The following is a 19,022-nucleotide window of genomic DNA, read 5'->3' as shown; positions in this document are numbered from 1 at the left end:
AATAAGTTTGAATGTGTCCGTGTGCAGATATAACCAAGATTTGGTTGTCACATAGCAAAAATTTGAATCAGTAGACACTATGATGTGAGGAAACCATTGACTATCAATGGCACTGCCATTGAACTCAACACTAGTATCAGTTCCGTGCATACGATAATCCACGAACGTTTGTCCTTGCAAGACATGTGCATAATGAGAACCATAACAGACGAACAGAAAACCATTATGTATGGGATTGGCATTGCAACATCTGGCACACTTCCACGCGGAAATACATTTATTCCTGTCCAGAATTGCTGCCGATGATGAGACATGGTGAATGTGGTTTGATCCAGCAATGAAGCGGATGAGTATTCAGTGGTGACGTCCGTCAATCACTCAGGCCACATCTGTAAAAGTCTTGACAACAATGTTGTTTCATGATAAGGTCTCCTGCTGCTGGACTGAATGGTACCAAGTGGCGTCATCAACGATGCGTGATTCTGCGAGTCACTGATTACTCCATACAATCATAAAAAACAAGCGTTCAGGGAAGTTGTCTCATGGCTTTGTTCTTCTGCATGAAAAAGGTAGGCAACGCAAATGCCACGGTCATAGCACTGCAAAGTTTCTGATGGGAAACACTTCACCATTTCCTATACAGTCCTGTCTGTTACACTGTGACTCCAACATATTTGGACCGATGAAAAACGTTTGAAGTGATGTCGGTTCACTTCACATCAGAGGGTGTGCGATGCGGTGGAGGAGTGGTTTTCACAGGAACTGACACGCTTCTTCACTGAAGGCATCGTGAAACTGTTGCACAGTTGGAACCTTTGTCTTAATGTCAGAGGAAACTATTTCTAGGTCTATCTGAACCTGTGATGCCTCTATGTCATCCAAAGGCCTATATAACCACATGTATGAAAAATAAAAGCAGTTGTTCAACAAAAATCTGGGTAAATATTTCATTTGAAGGTATCTTTATGAATGTGAGTTTCATTCATACTACTTATAAAAGAAACGTATGTCCTTTTCTAGAAATTCTGAGCAGCATATAACAGTTGTGTGTGTGTGCGTGCGTGTGATCGAGACCTACTGTATGTTATAGTCAATATTTCTGATTGTCTAAATATTTTCACTTGTATCTCAACAAAATAAAATAAATATTAGATTAATAAAATAAATACTAGATAATAAATACTAAATACTAAAAAAAAAAAAATAAATAAATAAATACTAGATTCTACAGAACAAAATTTCATCTGAAGGGATAAATAATATGTGTGAGTATGATTTTTCTAAGTTACTAAATATTAACATATCATTTAACATCAACAAGACTTGGCGCTCAAGACCAAATTATAATGCATTTTAAACTAGAGTAGCACGAAAAAATAGTATCAATTATGTATGTACCAGATTGAATAATTACCTTTGCAATTTTAATGGTTGACTGATATCTGTATTTTACATAATTTAATGCAGTTTATTTACTGATTAACTTGCAACTTCTTTACTATGTTAACTTCTTAGGAAATTACCTGGCTGACTAGTTTCGAAGTGTAAGTTAACACAGTAAAGAAGTTTGGAGTTAATCAGCAATTATCTAAGTGTTAAAAGTGTATGTAGAACAATGAAGAAACAGTTTATTTCTTAACCCTATTTTTATTATTCTTCAAATTCACACCACCTCCTTACTGGTAGTGTTCAACGACAATTGTTTCATCATGTGAAAAACAACGAGACACCTGATATGTCAGTGAAATAAAGAATTGCTTCGAGCTCATACAGTAATCATTTTCTAGAAGATACTGTAAGCGTTTTACCATAATATTAATACATTGCTCCGTTGCACTTACTCTCAGTAGCAAGTAAATTGACAACATCGTGATGCTTCTGCATTGGGTTATTATATGACACATCGAATATAAATAAGACTAAGCTATCTTTAGGTATTGTTTTTCTTCTTATTTTTTATTTTAACTTTTACAAGAACATAAATATTCTTTTCAAAATATTTTATGTAATATATTTTCTTACATGAAATATTTCACGTGTTTATTCCTACAGGTACACAAGTCCCACTTCCCAGCTAGTGATCACAGCATTGCTCACTTCAGTGGAGGTGGTCATCAACGTATCATGGCTCATGTATGAACCGCCCCACGTGACACATTCATTTCCTACCAGGGAGTCACGTTTGCTCATCTGTGAAGGGCTCGACGACTACTCCTACATGGTGGGACTACTCTACCCTTTTGTGCTCATAGGTAATGCCTGAAAAATACCATTAAGGGGAAAATGGATTGTTTTTGGTATGGTAATCAATTGTTGTTAATGTAACTAAATAGTAAAATTTATTACAATTGTTCGTAAAGCACAAGTGAACAAAGTAAAACATTCTTAGGGCCTACGTACAACGAAGTCAATGTGATTAGTACAATTTACTGCTTCTGTAAGTTACTGGCCTGTACAAATTCTTGAATCTTACTTTGGCCAATGAACTCCATAATACTTATTCATTATATGAAACCTACGGAAAGTAGCTACTGTATTATGATGCTGCAAAAAAAAAAAAATCGATTTCGAGAGTTTTGCAGAAATGCAAGTTTTAAGCATCCCCGAACCAAAAAGAAAGTGGTTTTTGGCATGCCATTTACAGCTTTCTTTCCTTACCTGCAGAACAGATATTGTTCACATTCAATATATATGAATTGGTTCCTTTAGTGATATATGGATGAAAATAGTGTACGGTATCGGTAGGTACTTCTTGTTCCAAAAGTTACACGAAATTACATGAAGCCTTCAATAATACTCCTATTTAGTTAAATTCGACACTACTGACTTTTCTTCTTAATTTTTATTAAATAAACAATCTTAATTAAATGATATAGGCCTTTGTTCTAAAAAGTGTTTGATTCAGAGTTGGAACACTTGCCTATAAAATTATGTAGCAGCTACATGCTGGTTGGTAGAGAAGGTTATAATACAACTCTCGTATGTTTCTTGGTCATGATCATGAAACAAGGGAGAGAAATTTGATTTTGTTGAGGTTGGTATTAGAGTAAATATAGTTCTGTAACTCCAGAAGAGGATATGTCGTGATTTTGCAAAAATAAATATGTCTGCATGTTGTGAAAAAATGTGATCGTAATTCGAAAAACCGTTAAGTAAAAAAAAGTTATTTTAATCTCGCGTAATATGTAAAAGAAAGCATCACTAAATTAGCCTATACAGGAGGGAAATGAAATAGCTCTGCAGCTTTGCAGAGCGAATTGATCATATTTCGAAAACATAAATGTCGTCATTGTGGATAATCAGCCTTCTTTCATTTCTGTCAATACTAATAGAGAATGTAATAAAGAATATTTCGATGTTGTTTGGGTAAAGGGAGGTAAGTCATAAAAATGAGTTTTGAGATAAATGAAAATTAAACTTATTATTGCAAATAATCATGAGCTCCTGCCAAGAAGTTAAAGGAGAATAGCAATGGCAAAGGAAGTTTTCAATAGAAAAAGCAGCATCTTCTGCGGAACTCTGGAAAAAGAACTAAGGAAAGGACTAGCGAAGTGCTTTGTGTGAACTGTAGCATTGTATGGAGCAGAAACATGGACATTACGACGAAGTGAACAGAAGCATTTGAAATGTGGATATGGAGAAGGATGGAGCATGTGAAGTGGACAGACAGAATAAGAAACGAAGCTGTATTGGAAAGAGTGGATGAAGAAAGAATTATGATATAACTGATCAGAAAGAGAAAAAGGAATTAACTGAGTCACTCGTTGAAAAGAAACTGCCTTCTGAAGGATGCACTGAAAGAAGTGGCGAACAGGAGAAGAATTAGGGGCAGAAAAAGACATCAGATGATAGACGACATTAAGATATATGGATCATATGAGGAGACAAAGAGGATGCAGAAAATAGGAAAGATTGGAGAATACTGGGTTTGCAGTGAAAGACCTGCCTTCGGGCAGAACACTATGTATGAATGAATGAATTGCACATAATTTTTTACACGAATAAAACATATCAAGTGCTAGTATTATTTTGTTTTTCGCACACCCACTTGTACAATTTAATTTGTGTATACACTTTGGGAACAGAATTCCATTTTCACAAAAAATGGGCAATCCCCTTTACCTGAACACCATCGACTTTTTTTCTTTTGTCGTATTTCGATAGAATGGACAGTTTTTTCGTATAAATTAAATAAAAAGTACTGTACCAATATAGCAAATTTGTTGCCTGACTGACAAGACTGACACGGCAACACTTATCAGCTGTTCTCGACTTTCTTTCGATAGGGGTAGGGGATAATTGATAGTCAAGGTCGTCTTATTCTAGTATTACGTGAATATCCAGTGGATGTTTGAGTTTCCGATTTTAAGTGAAGATTGTATTACCATTCAACTTAGTGTATCGCAATGCCGAGATTTTCTAAGTTAGAATGTCTGGACATGATGTTAATTTACAGAGAGACGAAATGCAACTCGCATGGTGTTCAACGCTTATATGCAGACAGATTTCCGATAGGATATTATCCAGTGCGGAAACATTCATCACTGTCTGCTAACTGGTCCACGGCATAGGCAACGTAATTCCAACTTTTCGCAATGGCCTGAAGAAATTCTTGACAGGGAGGAGATTTTAAATTTTATGGAGAAAAGCCCAAGCCAAAGCAATCACTTGATTGTGCAATACATAATCTTTTGTTTACATCTTACGTCGGATGAATTCAATTATTTAATTAATCATACACAATCTGGCGTTGTTATCAGAAGAAGAAATTATACTAAAGGATACCGGTATGCTAAGTACTGGAGATGAATGACAGCTGTGAGCAGTATGGGATGAAGATAAGTGCAAATAAGACGAAGAGCATGCTCATAGGAAGGAAAATACAGAAAATAAACTTGCGAATTCTAAATGAGGCAGTAGAGCAAGTGGGCAGCTTCAAATATTTGGGATGTACTTTAAGCAGTAATATGAACTGCTGCCTGGAAGTGAAATGGAAGATAGCAATGGCCAAAGAAGCTTTTAACAGAAAAAGGAGCATCTTCTGCGGACCTCTGCAAAAAGAATTAAGGAGGAGACTAGTGGAGTGCTTTGTATGGAGTGTGGCATTGTATGGGGAAGAAACATGGACATTACGGCGAAGTGAAAAGAAGTGTATAGAAGCATTTGAAATGTGGATATGGAGAAGAATGAAACATGTGAAGTGGACAGACAAAATAAGAAATGAAGCTGTGTTAGAAAGAACAGGTGAAGAAAGAATGATGCTGAAACTGATCAGGAAGAGGAAAAGGAATTGGTTGGGTCACTAGCTGAGAAAAAACTGCCTACTGAAGAATGCACTGGAAGGAATGGTGAACGGGCGAAGAGTTCGGGGTAGAAGAAGATATACAGTATATGAATTATGTAAGGAAACAAAGAGGAAGGCAGAAAATAGGAAATATTGGAGAAAGCTGAATTTGCAGTGAAAGACCTGCCCTTGGACAGAACACCAAATAAATGGCAATCTCAAAATGTATAATAGGTTTTTTGTTTATTTTCATGTAATCTATCCTTCCTTTCAATGTGTAGGGTTATATCGCTTTCACCCTGTATAATACACTGTCACAAACATCTAAACATTTTAGTCTTAACTTCGGTATACACAACACCAATATCGAACAACAGTTTATTGCATTTAACTAAAATTTTGTTGTTTTTAACAGGTCTTTGTACTGCGTATGCTGTCAAAACGCGCAAATGTCCAGGTGGCTTCAATGAGACGCGTCACATAGCCTTCACTAACTACACTGCTATCATCATCTGGCTGGCATTCGTGCCTCTTTACCTCGCCTCCACCAGCAACTCCATCCGAGTGGTCACACTTGCAATATCACTGTCGCTCAGGTATGAATACAATGTTGAACGTTGTCACGCTATGGCTGCAATACCAGTTTAAAGGATATTCTGTTATTACATTCATCCAAAATATTTTTAAGAATGAAGATATACCCATACAATATATTACAAAGAAATTACTGAAATTTCACTCTTTTTTCCTCCTATCTGTCCTATTTCGTCTCATTTTTATATTTCTCTTTTTCTCTCTCTCTTACCCTTTTCCTCCTCTTCCCCTCAGATAAAAACTGCCTGTTTCGTCTTAACACAAAGGAGGTTTCAATACATAGGAGCAAAACTAGGCTTTTCTTTCCATGCAGGGCAAAGTCTCATTTCACCACCTCCCAAATTTATGTATAATCCTTATCCCATGATTCCAGATTAAGACTAGTCACAAATCTCTGTGCTAATCTTCCATTCGCCTCAAATGCACGTCATCTTTGATTTTTCTTATTTTTGACGTCGCTATTTATCCATTGCTTTGGATGTTTGCTCCCTCATTACCTTCGCTTTTGCAATACAATAGTTAACAAATCTCTAACCTGAAGGAAAAAGTTTTTTTACTCAAACTCCTTCTTGAATCTACGATTTTTTTAAATATGTCATTTCTTTTCTTGCAACTGCATTCTATAGCCTACTCTCGAATAAAAGGAATAAAGGCAGCATTGACTGGTGTAAGATACAAGACATAAACAAAGGAATGGATGTAAAAAGGAAATTTTCATATCAATGATCAAATTCAAATACACGAGTAAAAGGAACAGGATATATTCGCAGATAACAAAGATAGCACAGAAGCGTCAGTTGCCCAAGGAAATAATAAGTTATAATGTTGATAGTATTATATTAAACTATAAATTAAACAGGCCCCCCCCCCAAGGATGAGCGAAAATTTGCTCAGCGAGCACAAATTATCTCAACTGGTCCACAAGAGTGGCTTCATACATGATCGGCTTCAAATACCGAAAACAGGACTGAAGAATTAAACAGATTTTAAATTTAAAACTTAATTTTAAAATGTAAAATACGTAAGAGGAAACTCCTAGAAGACTAGGACTGCAAGTGTATGTAGTTTTATTGATGTAGCCTGCCCAAGGGCAGGTCTTTCACTGCAAACCCAGCTTTCTCCAATCTTTTCTATTTTCTGCCTTTCTCTTCGTTTCTTCATATGATCCATATATCTTAATGTCGTCTATCATTTGATATCTTCTTCTACCCCGAACTCTTCTCCCGTTCACCATTCCTTCCAGTGCATCCTTCAGTAGGCAGTTTTTTCTCAGTCAGTGATCCAATTAATTCCTTTTCCTCTTCCTAATCAGTTTCAGCATCATTCTTTCTTCACCCACTCTTTCCAACACAGCTTCATTTCTTTTCTGTCTTTCCACTTTACACATTCCATTCTTTTCCATATCCACATTTCAAACGCTTCTAGTCGTTTCTCTTCACTTCGTCGTAATGTCCATGTTTCTGCCCCATACAGTGCCACACTCCATACAAAGCACTTCACTAGTCTCTTCCTTAGTTCTTTTTCCAGAGGTCCGCAGAAAATGCTCCTTTTTTATTAAAAGCTTCCTTGGCCATTGTTATCCTCCTTTTGACTTCCTGGCAGCAGCTCATGTTACCAGTACTGCTTATAGTACACCCCAAGTATTTGAAGCTATTCATGTAGCCTATATACCATTAAATAAACAGTTATATTTTATTAAATTATTTCAAGTCGCAGTCAGTATAAATGTAAATTAATACTGGTCAAAGGCAATATTAAAGAAAGGTTTCATCAGAAACTTTGTTTTTTCTGTTTTCTCTCATCATAATTCAATTATTTAATTACCACCCTTCCATATATTCTTTGCCTTACCAAGTACCACAAACTAACTCTCAATCACAAAGAAAAAGGCATTATAGGTCGATCTAACCAGCTATGTGAGCTAAATACAAAGTAAAATGAGGAACATGAAAATCAGAGAGGACTTGTCATAACCTTGGCGAAGTTATTACAATATATGTTAAGATCATTGAAGTGCATGATAGAATAACATTTTAGGTCACAATTTAGGAATCAATATACTGCATCAAAATGAAATTATAGAACATGTTTCTCAGATTGTTTCATCCCTTACTGGTCTCACAATGGTTTGGAATATATTAATTAAAACATAACTTGTTTCAAACGTTCTTCTAATGTTCACCTCTACAAAAATGTCATAACAATTACTGCATTTTGATTTTCAATTCAATAATTCTGCTACCACGACCATGAAAGCATGATCGTTTAATAGTAAGCCAGTCCTGCAATGCAATTTCTTCCATGTAATATATACTTTTACAGAATTTTTCACTATTTATGCTAAATTTTATTATTTTCAATTATCATGCTTGAAGTCAAAATAGAATAATTTAGAACCGAGAATGTGTTTTTTTACTGTCCTGTACATTTCACGTCAATGCTTTTATCTCCTTTGCAGTGGTCTGGTCCAGTTGGGCTGCCTCTTCTTTCCAAAGCTATACATTGTGCTGTTCAAGCCAGAGAAAAACACGAAGGAAGTGGTCATGTCTCAGCATCGCAGCTCCTCGTACCTCGCCACACCAACACCTACAAATCTCACTCCAGTTGCAGTTGTCGTCAATGGTAAATCTTTTCAGCGAGCATTATGACCTAGTCAATTTCCACATTATTATGAAATCAATTATTTACAAAAAAAATTAACATTTAATTAACCAAATAGGCTACACAGCACATCAATTAAACGAAATAGCATTTATTAAGAAAACACCTAACAAATGCACTTGGAATATTTCACTGAAGACAAAAAAAAAAAAAAAACATAATCGTCACCCAACTTCATACAAAGATGTCAGAAAATGACTTGAGTACTCCACCGTACTCTGAAACTTAGCATTTTTAACATTCCACAACTACACACAGGTTCCATCAACAGCGCAAATAGATATGACCAGAAAGATCGCCCACTCTGTTGGGCATTATGTCTGGCTACTCCAAACAAGCGAGACAAAATGTGCCCAAAAGAGTAAACGACCTCACTGGCTGTACCTATTTGCCCTGTTGATGGAATCTGTATGAAGTTCCGAAATTTCGGAAATGTTAAGTTTCAAGACACAGTGCAATCCTCAGAAATCTATTTCTGATCACATTCAACATGAAAGCCTAAAAACGCATAAAAGTAGACATTTGTGTCGTATTGGTACAGATAATAAACAGCACACTAGAAGTTCTGCTATTTAACTCCTTCCATTTAACCAATAAGACTGCAATAGATGTCACTAATGTATCTGAAACTTTTTTCTTTAAAAAATACCAATAGTTGTCGACCTGGTTGGCGAGTTGGTATAACACTGGCCTTCTATGCCCAAGGTTGCGGGTTCGATCCTGGGCCAGGTCGATGGCATTTAAGTGTGCTTAAATGCGACAGGCTCATGTCAGTAGATTTACTGGCATGTAAAAGAACTCCTGCGGGACAGAATTCCGGCACATCCGGCGACGCTGATATAACCTCTGCAGTTGCGAGCGTCGTTAAATAAAACATAACATTTACCAATAGTTTCACCTTCGTCTATCGGTGTCAAGTCTAAAGAATAGATGAATGCTGGATCACAAAGATAAAATTTAGAAGCAAGAATATTCTTCACACTCAACGCACAGAAAGAAGATGTACTATCATGCAACAGGAGACAGTGGTTTCTGAAATAATCCAGTGCATGCATACGTGTTTACGTGTTATCACTTACAATAACAATGACTATTCACTATGGCGCCTTCTGTAATAAACTCCCGAAGAAAAATTTCGACTAATGCTCTATTTTTCTCCACACTATGTTGAACCTCACACAAACAGGTCAGCCTCAGTGACTGTCTTCTTAAAATTGCACGAAACATCGAAAGGCCAGTGCATGACTCAGTTATCACTATATAAATATTTCATATTTTGGTACATTCTAATACCAGTTGTCTCTGACAATGTAAAATTTAATATTCCTTTATCAGGTTTGTTATACAATAAAAACTGCAAGCTTATTTCTGACGTTGAAAACGCTAGTTCACATGCGCTACCTTGACAAAAATTCGATGAACCTTTTTGCTTCTTTTCTCCCATGGGTCACACTCTACAAAATCTGCGAGCAAAGCAATGATTTCTTTCTTAAAAATATGAAAAACAAAATTCAAACTCTTGGCCGCCATGCACTCCTTATTGTTTAACAGTTGTACTGTGTACATTCCGAGATATATTAGTGTTTTAAACATCCTAGTCTCAAGTAAGGAGACTCGAGGTCCACCCATATCTTACTTGATACCTTGTCATAGAAAGGACTGGGCTTTATTCCCAGACAACTTTTTCCAGATTTGTGGTGGAAAGAGCAACTATTACACTTTTTCCTCATACATTCTCATTTCGCTTAATTAATATCATTTCACAATATCAGCAATCTTTAATTTGAAAGGTTCTTAAGTTAATTAGATTGACAAAACAGATAGTGTATTAGACAAGCTGTACCAATGTCAGTTAATCTACGTATTTCCCCACATCTCGAATATAGGAAAACATAGTTCCACTTGTAATGTTTATAATAAAGAATAGTTAGACATTCTGAGTTACAGAAAATCCATTTCCTATGCAAACATATTGGTACATACTGTCTTGGAAATTAGTACAAAAATCTATTTAAAACATTTTGCAAACTTCTATGTTTGCAGCAGGAGGCATGCATTATGTGCAGAACAATGACGAGTTGCATTCGGATGTAACAGCCAATGCGGGGTCAGTGGTAGCAGAGCTCAACAGGAAGGCCCAACAGCAGAAACTTCGACCTCAATACAGCCCACAAGTAGCACGACAATGTGAGTGTGCTACCTTCCTCTAGTTTGTACCTTCTGGTGTCTACTCAAAACTTCAAGTTAACTAAAACCAGAATATGAATTTATTCACATATCTCCATTACTGAAAATAAATTAATAACAATGAATTCACACAATTATTCCTTCTCTCCATGGACACCATTACTGACATTAAAGGTAAATTTTCTTTCCACAAACCCGACGTATTTTACTGGAGAAATGGTTTATCGGTTTTAAAATCACAAAAATCCAACAAAAGTCACCTTCCTTTTAATCTGAGAGGCAATTATAATACCACCACCAAAACCACCACCTAAATAACCACCACCACCAAAACCACCACCACCAAAACCACCACCACCACCACCACCAAATCATGCAATAATTATGATCATCATCAGTGGCGTATGTAGAATTTTGTCAAGGAAGGACTTATTATTAAAATTGTTTACAGTTTAAATTATAGGTATTTTAAATTTTGTATATTGTTGTTATTATTATTATTATTATTATTATTATTATTATTAACATCAACATCAACAATATGAACTGCCAAATGCACAGAATGTTAAATGTTTCACAATAAAGTCAGAACTATTTACATTCAAAACTAATCGGGAACAGACTTACCGTAATGCGCTAGCTATTCTAAACATCGAGTCAAGAATTGTTGTGATCATTGGAATATGATGATCTAATAAATCAATTTCTTAGTCAAAAGTCAAAACATCAAAAAGTGATCACTTAGATATTTTGAGCATAACATTTTCTAAGCCAATGTAACTGATGAACTAAAATACATGTTTACCTGTATAATGTTTAAATATACAAATTAAGCAACTTAAAAAGTTCTTATTGAAATAAAACGGACCATTTCTTTTTGTCTACTTTACCGATGATGTCAACTTTAAAAACAAGTTTTTCTGACTATATTTCATTAAATTAAAATATTAAAGTTGTAAACGTTATTATCAATTACTAATTTTTAAATTATTTTCTTAAACCTCAAAAAATATTTTAATTTAGAATATGTCAGGAAAAAGGTGACATTTTCTTTATGTACTGAAGCAGTCAAAGCTTCAAATCCGTCTCTGGTTCAACATTATTTTAAGTCTTAAGAAATGCCTCTTTCGTAAGTTATTTTAAAGTTATTTCAAGGTAGTTTCATACAATAAATCTAATGAAGTCTTGTCCCAGTTACTGTATGAGGTAAACATTATTAAACATAGTATTATAAATAGGCGCAAAATTCAGTTATCAGTACCCAGCTTTAGAGATGCAGTTCTTCTATTAAGCATTCACAAAATGTAAAAAAGAAAAACAAAGTAAAATATATCCTTATTAATTCCAGGGAGAGGTAAACCTTCACCGACGGCGTCAATGGGACGAAATTCGCCTGCACTCAATCAGTCATCCACAAACTCCATAAGAGAAGAGGACTCCATTGATATCTCTGAACAAGCAAGTACAAAGTCTAGTCCCGCGTGAGAGAAGACACAACTCCTCCATTCAATTGTTAACACTCTCTTATGAGAGAAAGAATCAGACACTGAGTTAGAAAACTCAGCAACATGTATGACCTGTATGGTTATTCTGACACTCTGGAGTTATCAAGACATGAAAGTCACTTTTGGGAACTTAAACACACCTGCAGGGTGAACAACTTCAATTTCAAACTAAGAGTCATCCTCATCATAATGCTACTGCTGTGACAACTTAGTCAAGAATGTTGTCATTGTGACATTTTATATAGGTACCGTACTATTCGGAATGTTGGTTATGAGACATAGTAGGCAAGTAGTTAATTTCAGAGAAGGTACACGAATGTATCAGATTAATGTACTGTGATTATGAACATAACATAAATAAAATTTCAGACAAAAGAAAAAAATTTGGACATGTTCTGATGTCTAAGATAGGAAAATATCCGAATGTTTGAGAAGGTACTGTTCTAATGATTTACGGAAGTGCATTTTATCAAACATTTAAGTAACCTAAAAGTGACTTACATTACTTGATTGCCTACATATTATGCTTCGTGCATGCAGTAAAATCAGGCAAACTCTTGTGATCAAGTATCTGTGATCTCAGAAACATTAGCATTTCTGTATGATGTGAATTTGACCAAACATGACACAGTATTATATTACATAAAAAATATATACTCAGCATTATAATACGACAAGAATTACCGAAAAGACTATACAAACCCACCGACTTGGGTATTCATTCATCACTCATGATTTGTTTTAAAGGAATAATTATAATTCTTAAAATATGAAGAAACATAATACAGAACTGCATTTCTGCCAATAACATCCTTCCATCATCCAAATCTATTTAAAAAGTAGAACTTATTAGCAACTAAACTGCTGATGTACAAGAAATCAATAATGTAATTTTCTGCTGATTTTGATTTTCATAACCTACATCTCATGAACACAATTTGCAAAATTGAGACATTACAAAACAAATACAGTAGGTACAGGCATCTAGAAAATACGAAAACTCTTCCAATCACAGATCTTAACTGATACGTTGTAATTATTTTTGTATTTACTAACAGACTGTTAACATCATATTGATATTATGGCAGTGTTTTGGGAATGAACCCATTAGCAACTGTCATTATGCCAACTCTGTGTTGATGTGTCAATATATGAAACCCCATGTAAAGCTAGTCATTAGAATAGTAAGTTACTGACAAGAGTGCAGTAGTTTATGCCTTCCAGACACACGTAATTTATAAAATTATTCAGTACCTACGTCTATCAACTCCAAAAATTTGTCTTGATATGACAAAAGAATCACAGTTTTCTCAACAGTTGTATTTTATAATTTTGACAGGTTTAATAAAACTGTGTGAAAGAGAATATATTAGTGATAAGAATATTTTAAAAGTTTTAAATACGTAATGGGCGAAATATAACATAAGTCTACAAAGAGAGTTACTGTGAATTTATTTTAAAAAATATACGGGTACATGTTTTGAAGTTCTTGTGTTACATTATGGCAAGTGTTGCCTCAGTCAGTGAAAGTATTTTCTGCAGTTTACTGGACTAAGGGTTTAATCATGGGAAAAGAAAGTGATTTTACTTTTCATATTACTGTGTATTAAATGTAATGGGTACAAGCTGCAAGAGCTTAATATAGATTGAGAAAAAAATTAAAATGTATACGTTAGGTTGATAAGTGGCGAGAAATTAATCACATTTTGCCTTTCTTACATTGGAAATAAAGTTTACTGTAATTCAAAAGAGCACAGCTGCCATCTCTTGTCTTCCAACTTATCGTTAGGTACCGGTACATTCTGATGCTCTGAACTATATGTTACTGTTGATGGAATCTGCATAAACAACCGCTGTCCATACAGAACTGGTAGACACAATCTCACTTCAATAAACAAGAAATATAAATATTGCTAATTGTGCTGTTTAAGACATTTAAATCTAGTCCTTTGGTTTCCGAATTATACAGGGTTACAATATTTTAAGTTCGGAATCCTGTCTTACGAATTTCATGCTTGTTTCATCACTTATGAAAATTTTCTCATTTGTGTTGTAATAGAATGATCTATGCTTAAAATGATTTATTTACGAATAAAATTAATTAAATTATTTCAAGTAAACATATTTATTTATAGACTGTAAAAGATAACCAACCCAATCATCATTTTAGGGCTACAGGCATAATATACTTACTAGTAAGAATTATTAGAAGCAAATGATTATGTAATGTTGAAATTAAACAAACCAACTGTCTTATTTCTATTTCTTCATTCTCTCGTTTAAGAAACTGTATGTTATTGAAAGTTTGTAATGACAGGATTAATGTTATTTTGAGTGAAGAATGCATCGAGAATTTTTTTTATACTTAGAATATAATTTCATCACATACTGGTATAAATTATTTTCGACAGAGAACTCTGATGAAGATAAAACATTACTGGTAATTATCTTTTCCTCTATCAGAGACCATTTGTCTTACAATGTTAGTGAATTTTACAAATAAAAAAAGAAATATATAAACAGATGTAACAATTCAGACACTTCACCATCAGTTGTAATTATCAGATGAAAATTAAAATGTTTAAACAAAGAAGAAATAAAGGCTATAACATTTTTAATTGCAAAGAACAACTGATGGTTACTATATATTTTTTTTATTCTTCAGCATAAGTATTAAATATAATATTTATACTTAAAGTTTCTGTGGGATATATACATGTATACATGTTATTTTATATACTATGTTTTTTTTTTTTAATACCGGTAGGCCCTACTGTAATATTAAATCAAAGAGACAAAGAAAATGGAACCTTTAGTGACTTGAGGCCAAACATTAAGCACAATTAATATAAATAAAAATATATCGTACTACAACTTGTGGATTTAGAGCCAGAATCAACGAAGTTGGCCCCACAAATTTGAGAACACAATTGTGTCCACCAGTTAACTAATATTAGAAATACTCGTTTGACTTGATGTTTCCTATTCTAATGTTCCTTCAAACTCTGTTGTAATCAAAGTGTTTTATTTGTGTTACATAAAGAATGTAAAATGAAACCGTGTTTGAATTATCAGCATGAATCATATTAATACAATGGGTTACAATTCATTTGAATATTTAGTCTCTCCCTTTACATAACTTTCACAGGCTAATAAAATTCCAACCTACATTTTCCACCTTCTATTGTGATTCTGTAATTACAGTATGTACCTTTCTTTTGGTACTGGTAAGCGTTAGGCGCCTAGTGTTATTTATGTATACATGTGTTTGTGTATGAGAGAGAAAAATAGGGAGATTGTTTTATCTTATGCCCTATTATAATTTGTAGTAGACCTACAGTTCTAGGTCTATACAACTTGCTCCGAAACATCACAGGTATGGATGTAGCATTAAGAAATATGTCCCCCGAAAATACCTTTATTAAATGATCATATATTCCGATATACTGTACCACAGTCAGGCTATAACGGGGGACAGAAGGTAAATAATGTCCTCCATAACCTTATTCATATCGGGATTCTGTGATTTTTCTATGCCCCCCTCCCCCAAGGAAACTGTTCTCTCTCCGCCTATGCTACCATTATAGCCTACAAACATTTGAAATTTCATTTTCTTATTAATAAAGTTCTATAAAATAAAACACAAATAAACACAATCTAACTGCAGCAAAATCCACTTTAAAGATTTGCACATCATTACCTCACAACAGCCACTTCTAAGTGGTATACTGCACAATAGAGAGTAGTATTCACTGTCAAGTTGCAAACCACACATTTTTCTTCTGAGGACTGTCAACGTAACTTCTGTCTTCGCATAACATCTATCGACGTGATTTATTGTTTGAATAATCAAATAACTCGGTGGCGCATTAGGCCTTATCTCCACCATTCAATAGTCACATGGTGAAATTCACGATTTTCGGCCTTGTTATACCAAGCAATGTTAGAATTAACTGAATGGTTCATACCTTAGCATCTAAACAAATTTAAGATTTGATTATGTTTAACTTTTAACTAAATTCCATGTATTTGGAGTTTTAAAATTACAAGAAATTCAATAAGGAAATACGTTAAATATTAAATAAAAATAGAAATAAGGACAATAGTGTAATTGGACATTTTCTTGAAGAGGAAAGAGTATGGGATAAAGTAGCCTATATGGACCTCTAAAAGAGTGTAATACTCTTCAAAAGTGTACGTCTGATCAGCCTATCTACTATGAACCCATGCAGGGCCGGCTTTAAGTCGATTAGACTGATTTATCCCAATTGGTCCCTGCACCTACGTGGGCCCCGCACCTAAGCACATTGACTTATTTGTATTTTTGTGCAATTCTCTATAAGAAAATGCGCAACAGATCTAGAAGTGTCATCGACAGCTGTCAAGCTGGAACAGGAAAGGTAATAAAATAATAGGCCTACATAACAGTGCTAACAGAAACTTTATCTGAAGCTTACCATCCTGAAGACATATGTAAATTCTAATTATCTTTAAGTTTACACATTATACTGGGATCACTTTTCTTTTTTCTGCATTGTTCTGCAGTATGTTATTCATATTTCTCCAAGTGGCGGCCTAAACACCTGCAGGCTTCTAACACGTGAGTGCAGGCTGTCACAAAAGAAGCATTACAGTGCTTCCACTCCTCAAATGAGGTACTGGTATAGAAATTATTATACAATCAGAAATTTAAAATAAATATTATAGTCCAGACACATGATCTGAAGACATTAGTTCTCAATTTAAACACACAAACTTAATCATAAAAAAGCAAGAAAAATCTTTTGAATTCATTATTTTCTAACGTTAATAGAAAAAAAAAAAAGTTCAGAAAAGTTTCGGGGGGGGGGGCAGCCCCATGCCCCCCTCCCCATAACTCCGCCTATGAATGGTAGCAATTATCAAAATTCTCCCTTATTTTCAGTACAATGTTTCGTGGGTGCGCACCTGTAAATCTACTTATATTCTTTTCAGAGAACAAATTTCTAGTCATCCTAGTCATAGATGATTTTGCGAATATAACAGTAGGCCTAGATCTATTTGACTTGCTTTCATTAATTTTTATCCTGCATTTAACATAACTGAAACAGGCTAGTGTAAAGTGGCATTTCTAATGTTTGTGGAATCGAAAATACTTTAATGCTTTCAGTAAATAGTAGGCTATAACAAGTAAGCCACTGAGCCAGGACAACACGAATTTTCGGTGATGGTTCTCTGCCTGAATATAGATGGCGGTAACACCATAGAAATCGCGGACCCTGAGAAATCGATCCCGTCATCTAGCGGACGGATATTGAAGCTTGTATGAGAAGTATAATACATGTATATTTATAAACATATCATGGATTATTATAATTATATTATAATATACTCATCCATGCACATGCGTTCTTGTAGGTCAATTGCAATGATTATAAAATAAATACCCGGAATATTATTAAATTACATCGCTTATTCTTAGATATTTAAAGCAATCTAAACGTGCAAAAGTTTGGAAAGTTCAAATGTGGGATGATTACCAGGAGTATAGTTGTGCCAGGGTGCCGCCTCAGTAGCCTACTTTTTTCTGTGACCTGGGAGCGACATGCTTCTTTATTTTTGCTTAAAATAAATAATTTAATTAATAATAATAATAATAATAATAATAATAATAATAATAATCTATTATAGGATTTTCTAGTGCTGTAGCTTTTTCCTCAAGCAAAGTACCAATCATGCTGTTCGTTAATTTTTTCCTTCATTGTTCCCTATCTAAAGTATCAGGATCTTGCAGTCCTTTCAGTTGCACATTTCTTCTTACTCCGTCCATTCAATTTTCATTAATTCTTCCTTTCCTATTCCGTCCTTCTGGTTCCCATCGCATGGTTTCCTTTGGTATTCTTCCATCTTCATTACTTTTAACATGCCCATACCATTGTAATCATTTTTCAACTTATATTATACCTTTCTCTACATTCATTAGTAGGCCTACCTCTGATTGAGGTTCTGGCTGATATGTAGGCTTCTATTATCACTGATAATTTAATCAGGCACTGCATCTCACTTGACGATATTGTATGTCAGAGGAAGAACAATATTGTTTATGTACATCTGAAGTCTGATTAGTGTAATATGTAGCTAATCGGCAATGTATGCAATGGAGGAGGAAAGGAATTGGCCACCCTACCCCATTATCTCCTGGCCTAGTTGCCTCATAAGTCGTGCCTTATTCGTATCACTTGTGAAGTTCAGACTTGTCTTCGGACAGTTGACTAAACAACAATATTCATTAGCTAACTTACTGTTGTATTTATCTTTTCTCTTCTTGACCTTCTAGCTGATCTCGTCCAAAAGTCCATTTCAATGATTCTTAATTTAGTAATAATAATACTTACTTACTTACAAATGGCTTTTAAGGAACCCGAAGGTTCATTGCCGCCCTCACATAAGCCCGCCATCGGTCCCTATCCTGTGCAAGATTAATCCAGTCTCTATCAACATATCCCACCTCCCTCAAATCCATTTTAATATTATCCTCCCATCTACGTCTCGGCCTCCCTAAAGGTCTTTTTCCCTCCGGTCTCTCAACTAACACTCTATATGCATTTCTGGATTCGCCCTTACGTGCTACATGCCCTGCCCATCTCAAACGTCTGGATTTAATGTTCCTAATTATGTCAGGTGAAGAATACAATGCGTGCAGTTCTGTGTTGTGTAACTTTCTCCATTCTCCTGTAACTTCATCCCGCTTAGCCCCAAATATTTTCCTAAGCACCTTATTCTCAAACACCCTGAACCTATGTTCCTCTCTC

The 19,022-nt window shown here is 34.8% G+C and overlaps 1 protein-coding gene across 5 annotated transcripts in view; it reads left to right on the top strand.

The window, feature by feature from the left end:
* LOC138705930 (metabotropic glutamate receptor 6-like) overlaps positions 1-14,342 on the top strand; it is a 114,940-nt gene extending 100,598 nt beyond the window's left edge. For 2 of the 5 annotated variants that reach the window (XM_069834724.1, XM_069834720.1), the window contains 5 exons: positions 2,053-2,252; positions 5,700-5,880; positions 8,337-8,500; positions 10,583-10,726; positions 12,075-12,357. In XM_069834724.1, coding sequence (XP_069690825.1) covers positions 2,053-2,252; positions 5,700-5,880; positions 8,337-8,500; positions 10,583-10,726; positions 12,075-12,211 — 826 coding nt within the window. In that variant the 3' untranslated portion in view covers positions 12,212-12,357. Of the gene's footprint in view, positions 1-2,052; positions 2,253-5,699; positions 5,881-8,336; positions 8,501-10,582; positions 10,727-12,074 lie in introns of all 5 variants that reach the window. The other 3 variants (XM_069834721.1, XM_069834722.1, XM_069834723.1) reach the window with 3 other exon arrangements.
* Positions 14,343-19,022: the final 4,680 nt, after the last annotated feature.

This window comes from Periplaneta americana, chromosome 9 (assembly GCF_040183065.1).
Source record: "Periplaneta americana isolate PAMFEO1 chromosome 9, P.americana_PAMFEO1_priV1, whole genome shotgun sequence".
Taxonomy (NCBI): domain Eukaryota; kingdom Metazoa; phylum Arthropoda; class Insecta; order Blattodea; family Blattidae; genus Periplaneta; species Periplaneta americana.
The sequence above is the reverse complement of the archived record's forward strand: the minus strand, read 5'-3'. Positions and strand labels throughout refer to the sequence as shown.